We start from the raw sequence: 15,145 nt of genomic DNA, 5'->3' as shown, positions 1-15,145 counted from the left end.
AATTTGCTCTGTAAATCTTCACCCAAATCACAATTAAAAAAAAAAAAAAAAGTCTTCTAACATTCATAGGTGCAGCCAGAAAACAGAAGCTAAGTATTCCTCTTTACTATCAACAATTGGTGGACTAATCTTAAAACAAACTTGTTTTCCCAATAAAGCTTAACCCACTGCCATCAAGTTGATTCCTACTCCTAGGAACCCCTATTGAGTTTCCAAGGTGAAGGTTTGCCTCATCTTACTCCTGTGGAGCAGCTGGTAGGTTTAAACCACCAACCCTCTGGTTAGCAGCCAAATGCCTTACCTATGACAGCAGCAGAGCTTCTTTATAAAGCTTACCACCAAAAACCAAACTCACTGCAGTCAGACTCATGGCGACCCATAGTGACCCCTCCTTAGGTTTTTGAGGTGGTATCTCTATGGAAGTAGATTGCCCAGTCTTCTTTCTGAGGAGTGGCTGGTAGGTTTGAACTGCCAGTCTTCTGGTTCGTAGTCAAATGCTTTAGGCATTATGCCACCAGAGCTCCCTTATAAAGCTTAGCTATACACTATTAAGGGAGCTTTGGTAGCATGGTGCCTAAGGCACTTGACTGCTAACCAGAAGGCTGGCGGTTCAAACCCACCAGCCACTCCTCGGGAGGAAGGTTGGGCAATCTACTTCTGTAGTGATGGGGCCTTGGAAACCTAACAAGGGGTCGCTATGAGTAGGGTCTGATTTGAGGGCACATAACAACAACAACACATACTATTAAGGAGTAGGGAAAAAACATAGATTGTTTTTTATAAAAATAATTGTCAATATATTTTTCAGCCTCAGTCCCTCATTTCTACACAGGATTACACATGTCTTTTTCCATACAAAACCAAATTAACCTGCTAGTTCTGAGTGTTGTCCGTTCCTCGCTATGCGTCAAGGATGAGTTTCTTAACTTTGTTGTGCCTCAGTTTGTTTATTTGTAAAAGAAGTCCAACAATATGAATATTGTTAGTATATGGGAATCATTTAGAATGTTGCTTATAATTAAAGCCTATGCATATTAGCAATTAATATTGTCACACCCTTTTGCGTTTTCTCAAATTTTGTAGGTAGTATCTTCACTTTATTGATAAAGTCCTTTGTTGCACACAAGTTTTAATTTTGTTATAATTTCCAATTTATCTGTTTTGTTTTTACTTGCTTGTGCTTTTGATGTCATATTGAAGAATCTATTGTTATTTTTTCTTTTGTCTGTTATTGCTGATTACATAATTCTCTTTTTAAAAAATAACTTGATTCGCAAAAAGCCATGTGTCATGTAACACCTGTACATGTAGTGTTCTCACCTTGATGGTATATTGAATTAGAGTTTGTATTTGCATAGGAAAAAAATCTTGTTTTAATTTTTTATTTTAGACAGCTTCTTACATCTTTGGTAATGTTTTTCCTGTGGTAATATTTTAAAGAATAATCAGTATTTTAAAAATATTTCACCCATAGACATAATCATTTTTATTTTTACCCCTTGTTATTTGTCTTCCAGGAATGCTTCTAGTCACAACAGACACACTTGGCCATGACTTTCATGTCTTCCAAATTCTGACTCATCCTTGGTCCTCATCACAAAGTGCAGTCCATCATCTATATACTCTTCATAGGGGAGAAACTGAAGCTAAAGTAAGTTGTAACTTTTTTTAGAGGGTCTTTACTTTGTTGAATATAACATCTAATCCAGGCGGTCATTTATATCACATTGGAGATTAATGTTATTGTTAGTGAGAAAAATATTGTTCTGTATGATGTTGTTGTTATGTGCCATCGAGTCAGACCTGACTCATAGCAACCCCTCCTTGGGTTTCTGAGGTGGTGTCACTATGGAAGTAGATTGCTCAACCTTCCTTCTGAGGACTGGCTGGTGGGTTTGAATCGCCAGCCTTCTGGTTAGCAGTCAGGTGCCTTAGGCACTATGCTACCAGAGCTCCCGTTTTCTATGATAGAGTGAGATTACTGATAAACGGTTTATGCCATTCCTCACACAATAAATAAACCAAACCAAACTCAACTGCCATCGAGTTGGATCCACTCACTGGTGAAATCATTCATAGTAGGAGTATTTACATAATGGAAATCAGCTAATGCTACAAATCAGGGCTTATTATTTTCTTTAAAGAGGTAGGTTTTGGGTTTTTTTGTTTTGTTTTGTTATGTAATGTATATAACAAAATTTGTCATTTAAACTGTTTTTAAGTGTATAATGCAAGGGCATTAATGACAGACACCGTGTTGTGCAACCATCACCACTATTTCCAGTACTTTTTCATTACCTCAGATAGAAACTCTGTAACCATTACAGAATAACTCCCCTGACTGCATTTCTGTCTCCCAAGACCAAAAAAACCAATCTCACTGCCACCGAGTTGTGACTCATAGTGACCCCTGTTGGGTTTCTGAGGCAGTAAATCTTTCTGGAAGTAGATTGCCCTGTCTTCCTTCTGCGGAGCAACTAATGGGTTTGAACTGCCAACCTTCTGGTTAGCAAATGCCATAAGCTCTATGCCACCAGAGCTCCTTTCCATCACTCAGACCCTGGAAATCTGTAATATTTCTGTTTCTATGAAGTGATCTATTTTCGCTATTTCATATATGAGGGATTATATAATGTTTGTCTTTTTGTGACAGCTTTGTTTTACTCAGCATAAATTTTTCAAGGTTCTGATACTTCTTAATAGCAATATAATTTTATTTCCAAGTAATAATAAGGAAAAAATCTTACTGTATTGATCGGTAGAGCATTTCATAGTCTAAGTCCTATTTGAATTTATTTAACTTAACTAAAATACATAAATCTTGAATCATTAAACCTTTACCTTTTATTTTCCCTCCTTGTTGCTATAGTTCAGAAAAGGCTACATAAGTGAAATGGATTTACATATTCTTCATCTCAAATATTTTATTCTGCAGTTAAATTGGGAAATCTTAGCCTTTGGCACTGAACAAGTTTCTTAAACTATCACCATTGAGCATTTTATTGAAACCAGCTGCTCCTGGGTGAGAGAGACCTGGAGAATGGAATTTCAGCCGCTAAAGCAGTATCTTTTATTTTTTGTAATGCTCCCATCAGGCAAATTATAATTAATGTGTAAATTTAGTTTATGACTAATTATGGTGGTATTCAAGTTCTTATGTATACAATACCTAATTTCTTCCCTCTGGAAGGAATACTTATCAGGGAGCCCTGGTGGTACAGTGCTTAAGTGCTCAGCTTCTAATCAAAAAGTTGGTAGTTTGAACCTACCAGCTGCTTCATGGGAGAAGATGAGGCAGTCTGCTTCTGTAAAATTACAGCCTTGGAAACCCCATGGGGCAGTTCTACCCTAATCTGTGGTGTTGCTATGAGTCAGGATCTGCTGGGCAGCAGTGGGCATGGGATTTTCTTGGAAGGAATGCTTACAAGGTATTAACCTTCTTGAGGGTATGGACTGTTCATTATATGCCTCTTTTATTTTTTCTTTGTACAATGCCTATAGTAAATATGTTTTAAGTTTCTATTAAGTTTAATGAAACTGATCCTTCTATTAAAATTTCAGATTAGAAGTGTGTTATTTGGATCATGACTTATTTCATTTATGGCATATTCATGTTAAGATTCCCTTATTCCCTCTCATTCTTATCCAGGTAGAGTTAATCCCATTTTTTATTGTGTCACTTGTTCTATAAGTACATGATAGCAGTTGTTATTCTATATTTTAATTAGTTGTCTATGTGTCTGCATCCATTAATACTGGGGTTTCACTTAAATAATAAATTGCCCCCTACTGTCATAAATTTTGATGTGCTCATCATTTCCATTTGACTAAAGGTATTTTCTGATTTCTCTCTTGATCTATTCCTTAACCACTGATTTTTTTATAGTACATATATTTATTTATTTTTTACTTTCATTGTAGTAAAAACATACACAGCAAGACATTCACCAGCATAACAACTTCCCCATTTATTGCTCAGGGACATTGATGACATTTGTCATGTTGTAGCATCATTGTTGTTATCCTTTTCCCAAAATTCCACTACCATTAGCATAAACTCATACAATATTGTTGACAGCATATTGTATATTTTCTAGTTTTCCTCTTGCTATTAATTTCTAATTTTATTCCATTGTGGGTAGAGAAGATATTTTGTGTGACTTTTCTCTTTGGGAGCTCTGGTGGCATAGTGCCTAAGGCATTTGATTGCTAACCAGTAGGCTAGCAGTTCAAACCCACCAGCCATTCCTCGGAAGGAAGATTGGGTAATCTACTTCCTTAGATATACCACCTCAGAAACCCAAGGAGGGGTCACTAGGAGTCAAATCGATTCAATGGCAGTGAGTGTGGTTTGGTCTTTTACTCTCTTTAATCTTATTCACCTTTATTTTGTGACCAACATAGAGTCTGTCTATTAATGTGCACTGCGGAAGAATGTGTATTGTGCTGTTGTTAGGTGGAATATATGTCTGTTAGGTCTAGTTGGTTCATGGTGTTCAAATCCTCTATTTTCTTACTGATACTCTTTCTAGAGGGAGCTCTGGTAGCATACGTAAGGCACTCGACTGCTAACCAGTTCAAACCCACCAGCCACTCCTCAGAAGGAAGATGGGGCAATCTACTTCGGTAGTGATAACTGCCTCAGAAACCCAAAGAGGGGTCGCTATGAGTCGGCTCTGACTCGACGGCACATAACAACAACAACAATTCTTTCTAGATGTTTTGTGCATTACTGATAGTTGTATATTGAAGTCTCCAACTATTAATGTTGAATTTTTTCTCCCTTCAATTCTGTCAGTGTTTGCTTTATATATTTTTGGGCTCTGATATTGAGTTCATATTTATTTATAATTGTTTGTTGTATTTTGGTGAATTGAGCTTTTCACTATTATATAATGCCATTCTTTTTCTCTTATAATAGATTTTGACTAAAGTCATTTTTGTCTGATATTAATAAAGCCATCCCAGCTGTCTTTTGGTTACTATTTACATGGAATATTTTTTTCTCCATCTCTTCACTTGCATAGTATTTGTTTCTTTGGTTCTAAGTATGTCTCTTGGTTCATGCATGTTTATCCATTCTTCCTCTCTGTCTTTTGATTGATGTGTTTAATCCATTTACATTAAGGTACATACTGATCAGGAACAACTACTACAATTTTGGTGTTTGTTTTTTGTTTGTCTTATACCTTCTTTACCTTTCATTTCCTCAAATACTGCCATCATTTGTTTTCAGTTGAATTTTGGTAGTGAACCATTTTGATTCCCTTTTCCTTTTTTGTATATATTTTAGATGTTTTTCTTTGTGGTTACCATGAGGATTACATTTAACAACTTCAATAATAACAGCCTAGTTTATATTGATACAGACTTAACTTTAGTAGCACACAAAAGTTCTGTTCTTATACTGTTCCTCTTTATGCAGTTGTTTCTGAAAAATTGTATCTTTATACATTTTATCTCCATTAGCCTAGATTTATAATTACATGTTACATATTTAACCTTTGTTAGAATATAACTCCTAAAGTTACAAGCCAAAAATATCATAAAATTTTCCCTTTGAGATTTTGCCCATGATGCTATGTTTGCCCATGGGATTACCTCTGTTTGAGATCTTTCTTTTCAATATACATCTTTAAGTTATTGTCTATCTTCCTTTCATTTTTATCCAAAGAACTCCCTTTAGCATGTATTGTACTGTGCAACTTGTCATCACAAACTCGCACAACTTTTGTTTATCTGGGAATGTCTTAATTTCACCCTTATTCACAACAGTTTTGTTGGATTAAAAATTCTTAGTTGGTAGTTTTTTTCTTTCAACGCTTTAAATATGTCATCCCACTGCTTTCTGGCCTCCAAGGTTTCTAAAGGAAAATTGGCGCATAATCTTACTGAGGATGCCTTGTATGTGACAGTTTGCTTCCCTCTTGCTGATTTCAGGATCTTTCTTTATCTTTGGTTTTCTAAAGTTTGATTATAATGTGCCTTGGTGCAGATATGTTTGGGTTTTTATATTGCTATCATTATTTATTTTAATGCTTAAGATGTCCCACATTTGACCAGTGGAAGGCCATTACTTTGGCATCTGTGTTCTTTTGGCATATCTCCATCATTATTTCAACACTTAACTTTCTGGCACAACTAATGCGCATATTGTTAATTTAGTCACTATTTGATTTTGTTTCTTTTGTATGCAAGTTTTAAATGAGCTGTCAGCTAAACAAGATGGAACATTTTAAGTAAAGATTTAATTTTTCAGTACACTGCTGGACACATTTCGTTTCTTAATTTTTTTTTTTTTTAAACAAACTCTGTCCCAATCTGTACTAAATACCAGTGTTCTCTATGTCTGCTATATCTTCTTGGTATTTGAATACTTTAAACATTTAAAACTGATTTTTGATACCTTGTATGTATTAGCACCAGCTCTCGTGGCATAGTCCCTAAAGCATTTGACTGCTAACCAGAAGGCTGGCAGTTCATACCCACCAGACACTCCTCAAAAGGAAGATAGGGCAATCTAATTCCGGAGAGATACCACCTCAGAAACCAAAGGAGGGGCTGCTATGAGTTGGATCTGACTCAACGGCAGTGACTTTGGTTTGGTTTTGATATCTTTCAATATACCTACCAGTACAACCTGTATATATAAGTCATGCTTAGATTTCTTGTACTCTTTTGTCCTTATAACAGTACCTTGCATATTATAGGTACTTGTCAAATGTTAACTGTTGCCAGTGAAAGTTCAGAAAGCCAAATAGAAATTATTATAATGATTTTTTCTTTACATCGTACCCTGTAATTTAAAAGATGAGCATTTTCTAAACTCTAGACATCAAGATCTAAGGAACCTTTCCTAATCAGATGGGGGAAATGTAGAACAGAATTTTAAATTCTTATAGAATCTCTCTTTTCTGGAGCCATAGAAGCTAGATGAACCCCTGAAACTGTTGCCCTGGATAATGTTTAAATCTTATACCAAAAATGTCCCCTCAAATCTCCTTAACACCAAGCAGTAGTTCAGCTTAACTAGTGAAGAATGTTTACCTCGAGCACTGTGATCGTTTAAGTACTGTGTATATGAGATCAAATGACAATAGCAACTAAGAAGATTAGATAGGAGACTTAGGGGACAGTGAGTTTATGTTAATGGGGGGGAGCACTTTGGAAAATGAGGATGAAGATGGTTGCCCAACTTGAAGAATATAATCAGTGTCACTGAATAATACTACATGTACTGCCCCAATGGGGCGGTTCGGGTCTGTCCTATAGGGTTGCTGTGAGTTGGAATCAACTCAGCAGCCGTGGGCTTGGTATTTTTGGTTTATAGAATGCAACACTGATAATGAAATCTATATGGCATGTGAAATATCTAGCCTCTTTGACTACTTTAAAATTATGTCATTCTGGATTCTTTTAGGAACTTTGAGGTACTTTAATCAGCCAAAGAAAAAGTCAAGTATGTGGATCTAATTATGTTGAATTAAGTTGTTTTGTGGTCTGTGACTTGGAATATCATCTGCATCTGACAGTAATTTTCCTCATAAAGCACATATGCAGTTAGAAAAATATTCCTTGTTTTAACAGTAAAGTCATATGTGACATAAACTTTATAAATATTTTCTTACTATATCCCCATAATATCTCACTTAAGCATAGTCACTTTTTTATTTTGTTTTGTTTTAACTTTTTATTGTGATTTGGGTGAAATTTTACAAAGCAGATTCGTTTTACATTCAACAGTTCATACACATTTTGTTTTGTGACACTGATTACAATCCCCACAATGTAACAGCTCTTTTCCACTTCCTCCCTGTTGGTTACCCTTTCCCTGTGTCCTTGCCTATGCATTCCTGCCTCCCTAGCTTTCTCCCTGCTAAATGCTGCCCTTCTGATGTCCCATGGTTAATTGTTCTAAGGAGTTCATCTTCGGGGTGTAGTTGTTCAGCTAATATGTCTATATGTTGTTTGGCTGAGATTTAAGCCATAGGAGTGAGTCTGATTCCAGACCTGAAGGGTATCTGGGGCCATAGTCTCAGAGGTCCAGATTTACCCTCCTGAGAGAGCAAGGAAGCAATGAAAAAAGTGGTTTTCCAGACACAGTATATGAGACAATGAAGAATAGTGATCCGTGAAAGGTGGGAGCTGCGTGATAAGTGTTCCAGTTTACTCTCTTCAGGACATGTTCCAGAGAGGAGGAACTCAGATGGAGCTATAGACTCTGAGTTAGTGAGATGGAGAAAATCCAGGGAGACCAAGGATGTAGATCTCTTATGTTGTTGTTATGTGCTGTTGAGTCGGACCTGACTCATAGTGACAACTCCTTGGGTTTCCAAGGAAGTAGATTGCCCAACCTTCCTTCCGAGGCACTCTGGCTGATGGGTTTGAAACACCAGCCTTCTGGTTAGCAGTCAAGGGCCTTAGACACTACGTTACCAGAGCTCCCCCTCTTAGGACTGAGTATCAGAGAGAATAGAGCTGCAAGAGGAGAGAGCCCTTGAGACCTGCAGAGGATCCTCCTTAAGTATTGATCAAGGCATACATGTGAGGATACTGCTAGAGGCTAGGGAAAGAACCAGAAAGGATGACATGGTTTGCTTTGTGGAAAATTGGATGGATTTTATAAAAACATTACAACTAATAAGTGATTTTAATAATGTTTCAAGATACTGGATCCATATGTAAAAATTAGACTTCCATATACTCATAACAGTACATTAAGAAACATGAAATAGTGATCTACAATGTACAAGCCTTGTACACAGGAACTACAGAACGTTACTGAAAGATCTGAAAGGAGACCTAAACAAATGGAACATTGAAAACACTTGTGAACCAGAACATACTTTATTGTTACGATGTTATCTCTCTCCAGATTGATCTGTAGATTCAGTAAAATCCCCATTAAATATCCCAGCAAGCTTTTTTGGGTACAAAATGACAAGCTAATTTCTAAAATTCATATGGAAGTGCCATAGACTTATATTGGTCAAAATAACTCACGTCCACTGCTGTCAAGTTGATGCTGACTCATAAACTAGTTGTGTGTGAATTGTCAATTGCTGTTGTTGCTGTCAAGTGGATTCCAATTCATGGTGACCCCATGTGTGCAGAGTAGAAGCACCCCATGGGGTTTTCAAGGCTGTGACTTTTGGAAGCAGATTGCCAGGTCTATCTTCTGAATCGCCTCTTTGTATGTTCAAACCACCAGCCTTTTGACTAGTAGTCGGGTCCTTAACCTTGTTCTGCCACATAGGAATGCTTAAATACAGTAACATTTAATTCTGGTGCTCAGATTTTCTTATTTCATATGTACTTTGAATTCATTCCGTTTTGTGAATTAAATACACTTTTTGGTTTTGATAAAATATTGTGCATAATTGAAAATACTCTTTTTAGAAAATTTGTGTTCCATATGAGTATATGTGTCCGCCATATTAGATTTTTGTTGCTTCAAATACTGTATCTTTGGATTCTCAAATCAATAGGTTATTTAAAATGGATAAATCAGATTGGCCAAATAATATTTGTATAATTAATAATTACTGTAATATGGTTAACAATATGTATAAATGCCTACTAGTAAGCTTTCAAGAGGCCTAATTGACTTCTGATAGCCAAATTTTATATCCTTAAAATGAGAAACAAGTGAGAGATGTTATAAATGTGCCAAATAATCAAGGAACCATTTAAAGAATGGTAAATTGTATAACCTAATAGGAATTTGCAAAGCGTTTAATTAAGCACTCTGTAGTTTTCATTTCTATTATTAATAACTGTGGCATTGTAGATTTAAAATGCTAAATTGATCATTTTGAGTGTCCCAATGCAGATTCTTACACTGAATTAGACACGTTTGCTTGAGATTTTCTATCTTTCTATGGTATACTTTTATGCTCAATGAAGGGAAACTGTTTAATAAAAACATCTGGTTATACTTCTTACCAATATTATATTCAAGTCACTTGTTTAACCCAACCCCAGATGTGAAGTGAGCTAAGTGGCCACAGATAAAATGCTAGCGTAGGTTTCCTAGCATCTGGTTTGAGCGTAGGATGACAGAGGCATCTATAAGAACTGAGGGGTTAATTAAATGAAACCACAAACTATAAAAAGAGTCTATAGAACTTCCCTTTCAGCAAACTAGCTAGTTAGTGTTCCTTTCATTTTTTTTTTAAAAAAGAAAAGTTAGCAGCTTTATTGAAACCTAATTCAACTATCTTAAAGTTCACCCTTTTTATGTGTACAGTTCAGTGGTTTTCAGTATGTTCACAAAGTTGTGTATCAATCATTACTGTTGGATTCCAGAACACATTTATGACACCAAAAAGAAATCCCCATTTTTCCTTCCCCCATCGTTGGCAATAACTAATCTACTTTATTTCTCTATGGTTTTGCCTCTTGTGGACATTTCATATAAATGGAATCATACAATATGTAGGTCCTATCGATAGGAAGAAAGGTACCTATTAGTGATGTATACTCCCTGCGTATGCAGGATTCACAGTAGCAATTACGGACATCTTTTAATTCACTCTTTAATTCACTTTTTAATTGGTGTGATTTGAGGGTGTTCCCCTGGGCACTGAGCACTGCCACCAGCCTGACACCTACCCCGTATGCCTGCCTTGCACTGCCCGAGGCTACCCTGGTAGGCCAGGCTTCTTTATACATTGGTGCCTTTGCCAGTGCCGTTCCGTCTATCTAGGACACCCTTCCCAGTCCTGATGTGCATAAGGAACCGTATCCATACTTTCTAGACTTAGGTCAAAAGAGACCTCCCCTCCATGGAGTCTTTCTGATTCCTCACCCATGAGTTGGCCTGACCTCGCCCTCCTGAGTGCACCCACTCCTCTTCTACATTTGTAACCCAACACACTTCATGCCGCAGCCACCACTTCTCTGTCAGTGGAGGCTTTTTGTTCCTATGACGCTGAACACGTTTCAGTGAGGCTTCCAAGAAAGATAAACTAGGAAGAAGAAAGACTTGCTGATCTACTTCCAAAAATCAGACAACGAAGAACCTCTGGATCACAACATTCTGATCCTCAGCTGATCACGGGGATGCTGCAGGCTTAGCGGCGTTTCAGTTATTTATACCTGGGATTGTCAGGAGTCTGGCTAACTCAGAGGTAACTGGCAGTTGCAGGAGTAATGATGTTGAGCATCTTGTCATGTGCCTATTGGCCACTTCCATATATCTTCTTTAGAGATAAGTCCTTAATATCTTTATGGTATTAATGGTAATAACAATGGCACATATCTTTGTATAGTGCTTATTAAGTGCCAGGCACTGTTCTAAGTGCTTTACTTGTTGTTATTGTTGTTGTTATGTGCCATCGAGTCAGCCTTGACTCATAACGACCCCTCCTTCGGTTTCCGAGGCAGTATCACTACGGAAGTAGGATTGCCCAACTTTCCTTCCGGGGAGTGGCTGGTGGGTTTGAACCGCCAGCCTTCTGGTTAGCAGTCAAGTGCCTTAGCCACTATGCTATGCTTTATTCATTAATTCCCAACAATCCCATGAGATTGATACTGTTATTATTCTCATTTTTGGAACATAGTAACTCAGTGAACACAGGTGTTAACAGATTGTTCCATGGCCACAGAGAGCCATGGTATTGTGTCAGTGGATACATTTACTATGATATAGAGCCTCTGTGTAGTATCTGTAATGACATGTAAGATCTTCTAGTACTATTTCCATGTGTTCTCAAAATATCTTATAATATTTAAGCTTAACGATTATTTTACGTTCAGATTGGCTAGTTTCTAATGTTAACAGATACAAAAAAAAAAAAAAAAAAAAACCCAAGCCAAACTCACTGCCACCTAGTTGATTCTGACTCATATAGTGACCCCTCCTTGGGTTTCCGAAGTAGATTCCCCAGTCTTCCTTCCAAGGAGTGGCTGGTGGGTTTGAACCACCAGTCTTCTGGTTAGCAGTCAAATGCTTTATGCACTATACTACCAGAGCACCATAATTTTTTTTTTTAAATTTTTATTGTGATTTGGGTGAAAGTTTACAGAGCAAATTCATTGTCCATACAGCAGTTCATACACGTTTTTTTTCGTGACAGTGACTACAATTCCACACACTGTAACAGCTCTCTTCCCCCTTCCTTCTCATAGTTAAGATTCTTCAAAGGACTGCTAGGCAATACATATTCAACTTCAACCAAATCAGAATTAAAGATACATAAATATATATGTGTGTGTATGCATGCCTTCTAAACCAACAATGCCATTTCTAGAAATGTATGCTGAAAAAAGTTGACAAGAGAAGAGTGACAAGATACAAATGTTTAACTCAGCCTTAAAAAAGAAAAAAAAAAAGTAAAAACTAAATAACTAAATGTGTTTTTGTAGGGGTTTGATTGGTTATGGCTACCCTCAGAAAATCAATGAATCCATTTAAAATTTAAATGAAAAGAAAATATAAAATTATACCATAGATTTGTATTTTGATATATTGTTTGGTAAAATGTGTACGTTATAGAAGAGCATGTATAGCTCTCTGATGTAAAAAATATGTGTGTGTGTGTATGTAGCATAGTGGCTAAGACACTTGCCTGCTAACCAGACGGCTGGCGGTTCAAACCCACCAGCCACTCCTCGGAAGGAAGGTTGGGTAATCCTACTTCTGTAGTGATACTGCCTCGGAAACCCAAGGAGGGGTCGCTATGAGTTGGGGCCGATTCGACGGCACATAACAACAACAACAGCATGCGTGGCATTGTGTCTGTATATATTTATGTATGTATGTATTACATAGGGGCACTGGTCATGCAGTGGATAAGTGCTTGACTGCTAATTGAAAGGTTAGCAATTCGAACCCATTAGCTGCTCTCAGGGGAAAGGTGTGACAGTCTGCTCCTGTAAAGATTACAGCTGTGGAAATCCCATGGGGCAGTTCTACTCTGTCCTTAATAGGTTGCTATGAGTTGGAATCAGTTGGAGATGCTCACTTGTCCATAGCAAGAAATTTGGAAGACAACTATCAGGCCTCTTGACTGGAAGAGATCGATATTTGTGCCTATTCCAACCAAAGGTGCTCCAACAGAATGTGGAAGTTATTGCACAGTGCCATAATATCACATGCAAGTAAAAGTTTGCTGAAGATAACTAAAAAATGGTTCAGGTAGTATATCAACACGTAACTGCCAGAAATTCAAGCCAGATTCAGAAAAGGATGTGAAACGTGGGATATCAATTGCTGCTATCAGATGGATGTTGGTTGAAAGCAGAGAATGCCAGAAAGATGTTTACCTGTGTTTTATTCACTCCACAAAGGCATTTGAGTGTGTAGATCATAGCAAATTAGGGATAAGTTAGAAAAGAATGGGAATTCCAGAACGCATAATTGTGCGCGTAAGAAAACCTGTACATAGAACAAGAAGCAGTCGTTTGAACAGAACAAGGGGATACCGAATGGTTTAAAATCAGGATAGTGTGCATCTAGTTATATCTTTTCATTATGCTTATTCAATCTGTATGCTGAGCATATAATTCAAGAAACTGGATATATGAAGAAGAATGCAGAATCAGGATTGGAGGAAGACTTATTAACAACCTGTGATATGCAGATGACACAGCCTTGCTTGCTAAAAATGAAGAGGACTTGAAGCACTTAGTGATGAGTATCAAAGACTACACAGACTTCAGCATGGATTATACCTCAACATAAAATAAAAGTTCTCACAGCTGGACCAATAAGCACTATAATGATAAATGAAGGGACGTTTGAATTTGTCAAATTTTACTTGGATCCACGATCGGTGCCCATGGAAGCAGCCATCAAGAAATCAAATGATTCAGGTTGTTGTTGTTGTTGTTAGGTGCTGTCTAGTCATCTCCAACTCATAGCAACCCTATGCATAGCAGAATGAAACACTGCCCAGTCCCACGCCAGCTCCGCAGTCCTTGCTATACTGGAACCCATCTCTGTAGCCACTGTGTCAATCCATCTTGTTAAGGGCCTTCTCCTTTTTTGGTCAACCCTCCACCTTACCAGGCATGACATCCTGCTCTAGGGAATGGTCCCTTCTGACAACATGACCAAGGTAAGTGAGATGAAGCCTGGCCATTCTCACTTCAAGGAGCATTCTGTCTGCATTTCTTCCAAGACAGATTAGTTTGTTATTTTAGCAGTCCATGGTACTTTCAGCATTCTTCACCAGTGGCACAGCTCAGAAGCATCGACTCTTCTTCAGTCTTCCTTATTCATTGTCCAGCTTTCACGTGCATATGAGGTGACTGAAAATACCATGGCTTGTGTCAGACACACCTTAGTCCTCAAGGCACATCTTTGCTCCTCAGCACTTGAAAGAGGTCCTTTGCAGCCAATTTGCTCAGTGCTGTATGTTGTCTGATGTCTTGACTGCTGCTTCCCTTGACATCGATTGTAGAACCAAGCAATATAAACTCTTTGACGACTTCTATCTTTTGTCCATTTATCGTGATGCTGCTTATAGGTCCAGTTGTGAGGATTTTGTTTTCTTAATACTGAGATGTAATCCATACTGCAGACTGTAGTCTTCAATCTTCATCAGTAAGTGCTTCAATTCATCCTCACTTTCAGCAAGAATAGTTGTCTCATCAGCGTGTCATATGTTGTTAATGATTCTTCCTCCAATCCTGATGCCATGTTCTTCTTCATATAGTTCAGCTTCTCGGATTACTTGCTCAGCATACAGATTGAATAAGTATGGTGAAAGGATACAACCCTGATACACTCCCTTCTTGATTTTAAACCATTCAGTGTCCCCTTGTTCTATTTGAACGACAGCCTTCTGTTCTATGTACAGGTTCCTCACGAGTACAATTAAGTGTTCTGGAATTCTCATTTTCTCAATATTACCCATAATTTGTTATGATCTACACAGTCAAATACTTTTGCATGGTCAATAAAACACAAGTAAACATCTTTCTGATATTCTTTGCTTTGAGCCAAGATTCATCTGACATCAGCAATGATATCCCTCATTCCATGTCCTCTTCTGAATTCAGCTTGCATTTCTGGAAGTTCTCTGTCAATATACTGCTACAACTGTTTTTGAATTATCTTTAGTATGATTTTACTTGTGTGTGATATTAATGATATTGTTTGATAATTTCCACATTCTGTGGGATCACCTTTCTTTGT

General features: G+C 37.4%; 1 protein-coding gene across 1 annotated transcript in view; it reads left to right on the top strand.

Annotated features, from left to right (window-relative positions):
- Positions 1–15,145, top strand: part of BCAS3 (BCAS3 microtubule associated cell migration factor) — a 727,666-nt gene that overhangs the window by 277,360 nt on the left and 435,161 nt on the right. The window contains exon 13 of the mRNA XM_042781927.1: positions 1,518–1,651. Within this exon, the coding sequence (XP_042637861.1) occupies positions 1,518–1,651 (134 nt within the window). The remainder of the gene's footprint in view (positions 1–1,517; positions 1,652–15,145) is intronic.

The sequence above is a fragment of the Orycteropus afer genome, unplaced genomic scaffold (genome assembly GCF_000298275.1).
Source record: "Orycteropus afer afer isolate SDZICR_OR568_19922 unplaced genomic scaffold, OryAfe1.0 scaffold00196, whole genome shotgun sequence".
In the NCBI taxonomy this organism is placed as follows: domain Eukaryota; kingdom Metazoa; phylum Chordata; class Mammalia; order Tubulidentata; family Orycteropodidae; genus Orycteropus; species Orycteropus afer.
The sequence above is the reverse complement of the archived record's forward strand: the minus strand, read 5'-3'. Positions and strand labels throughout refer to the sequence as shown.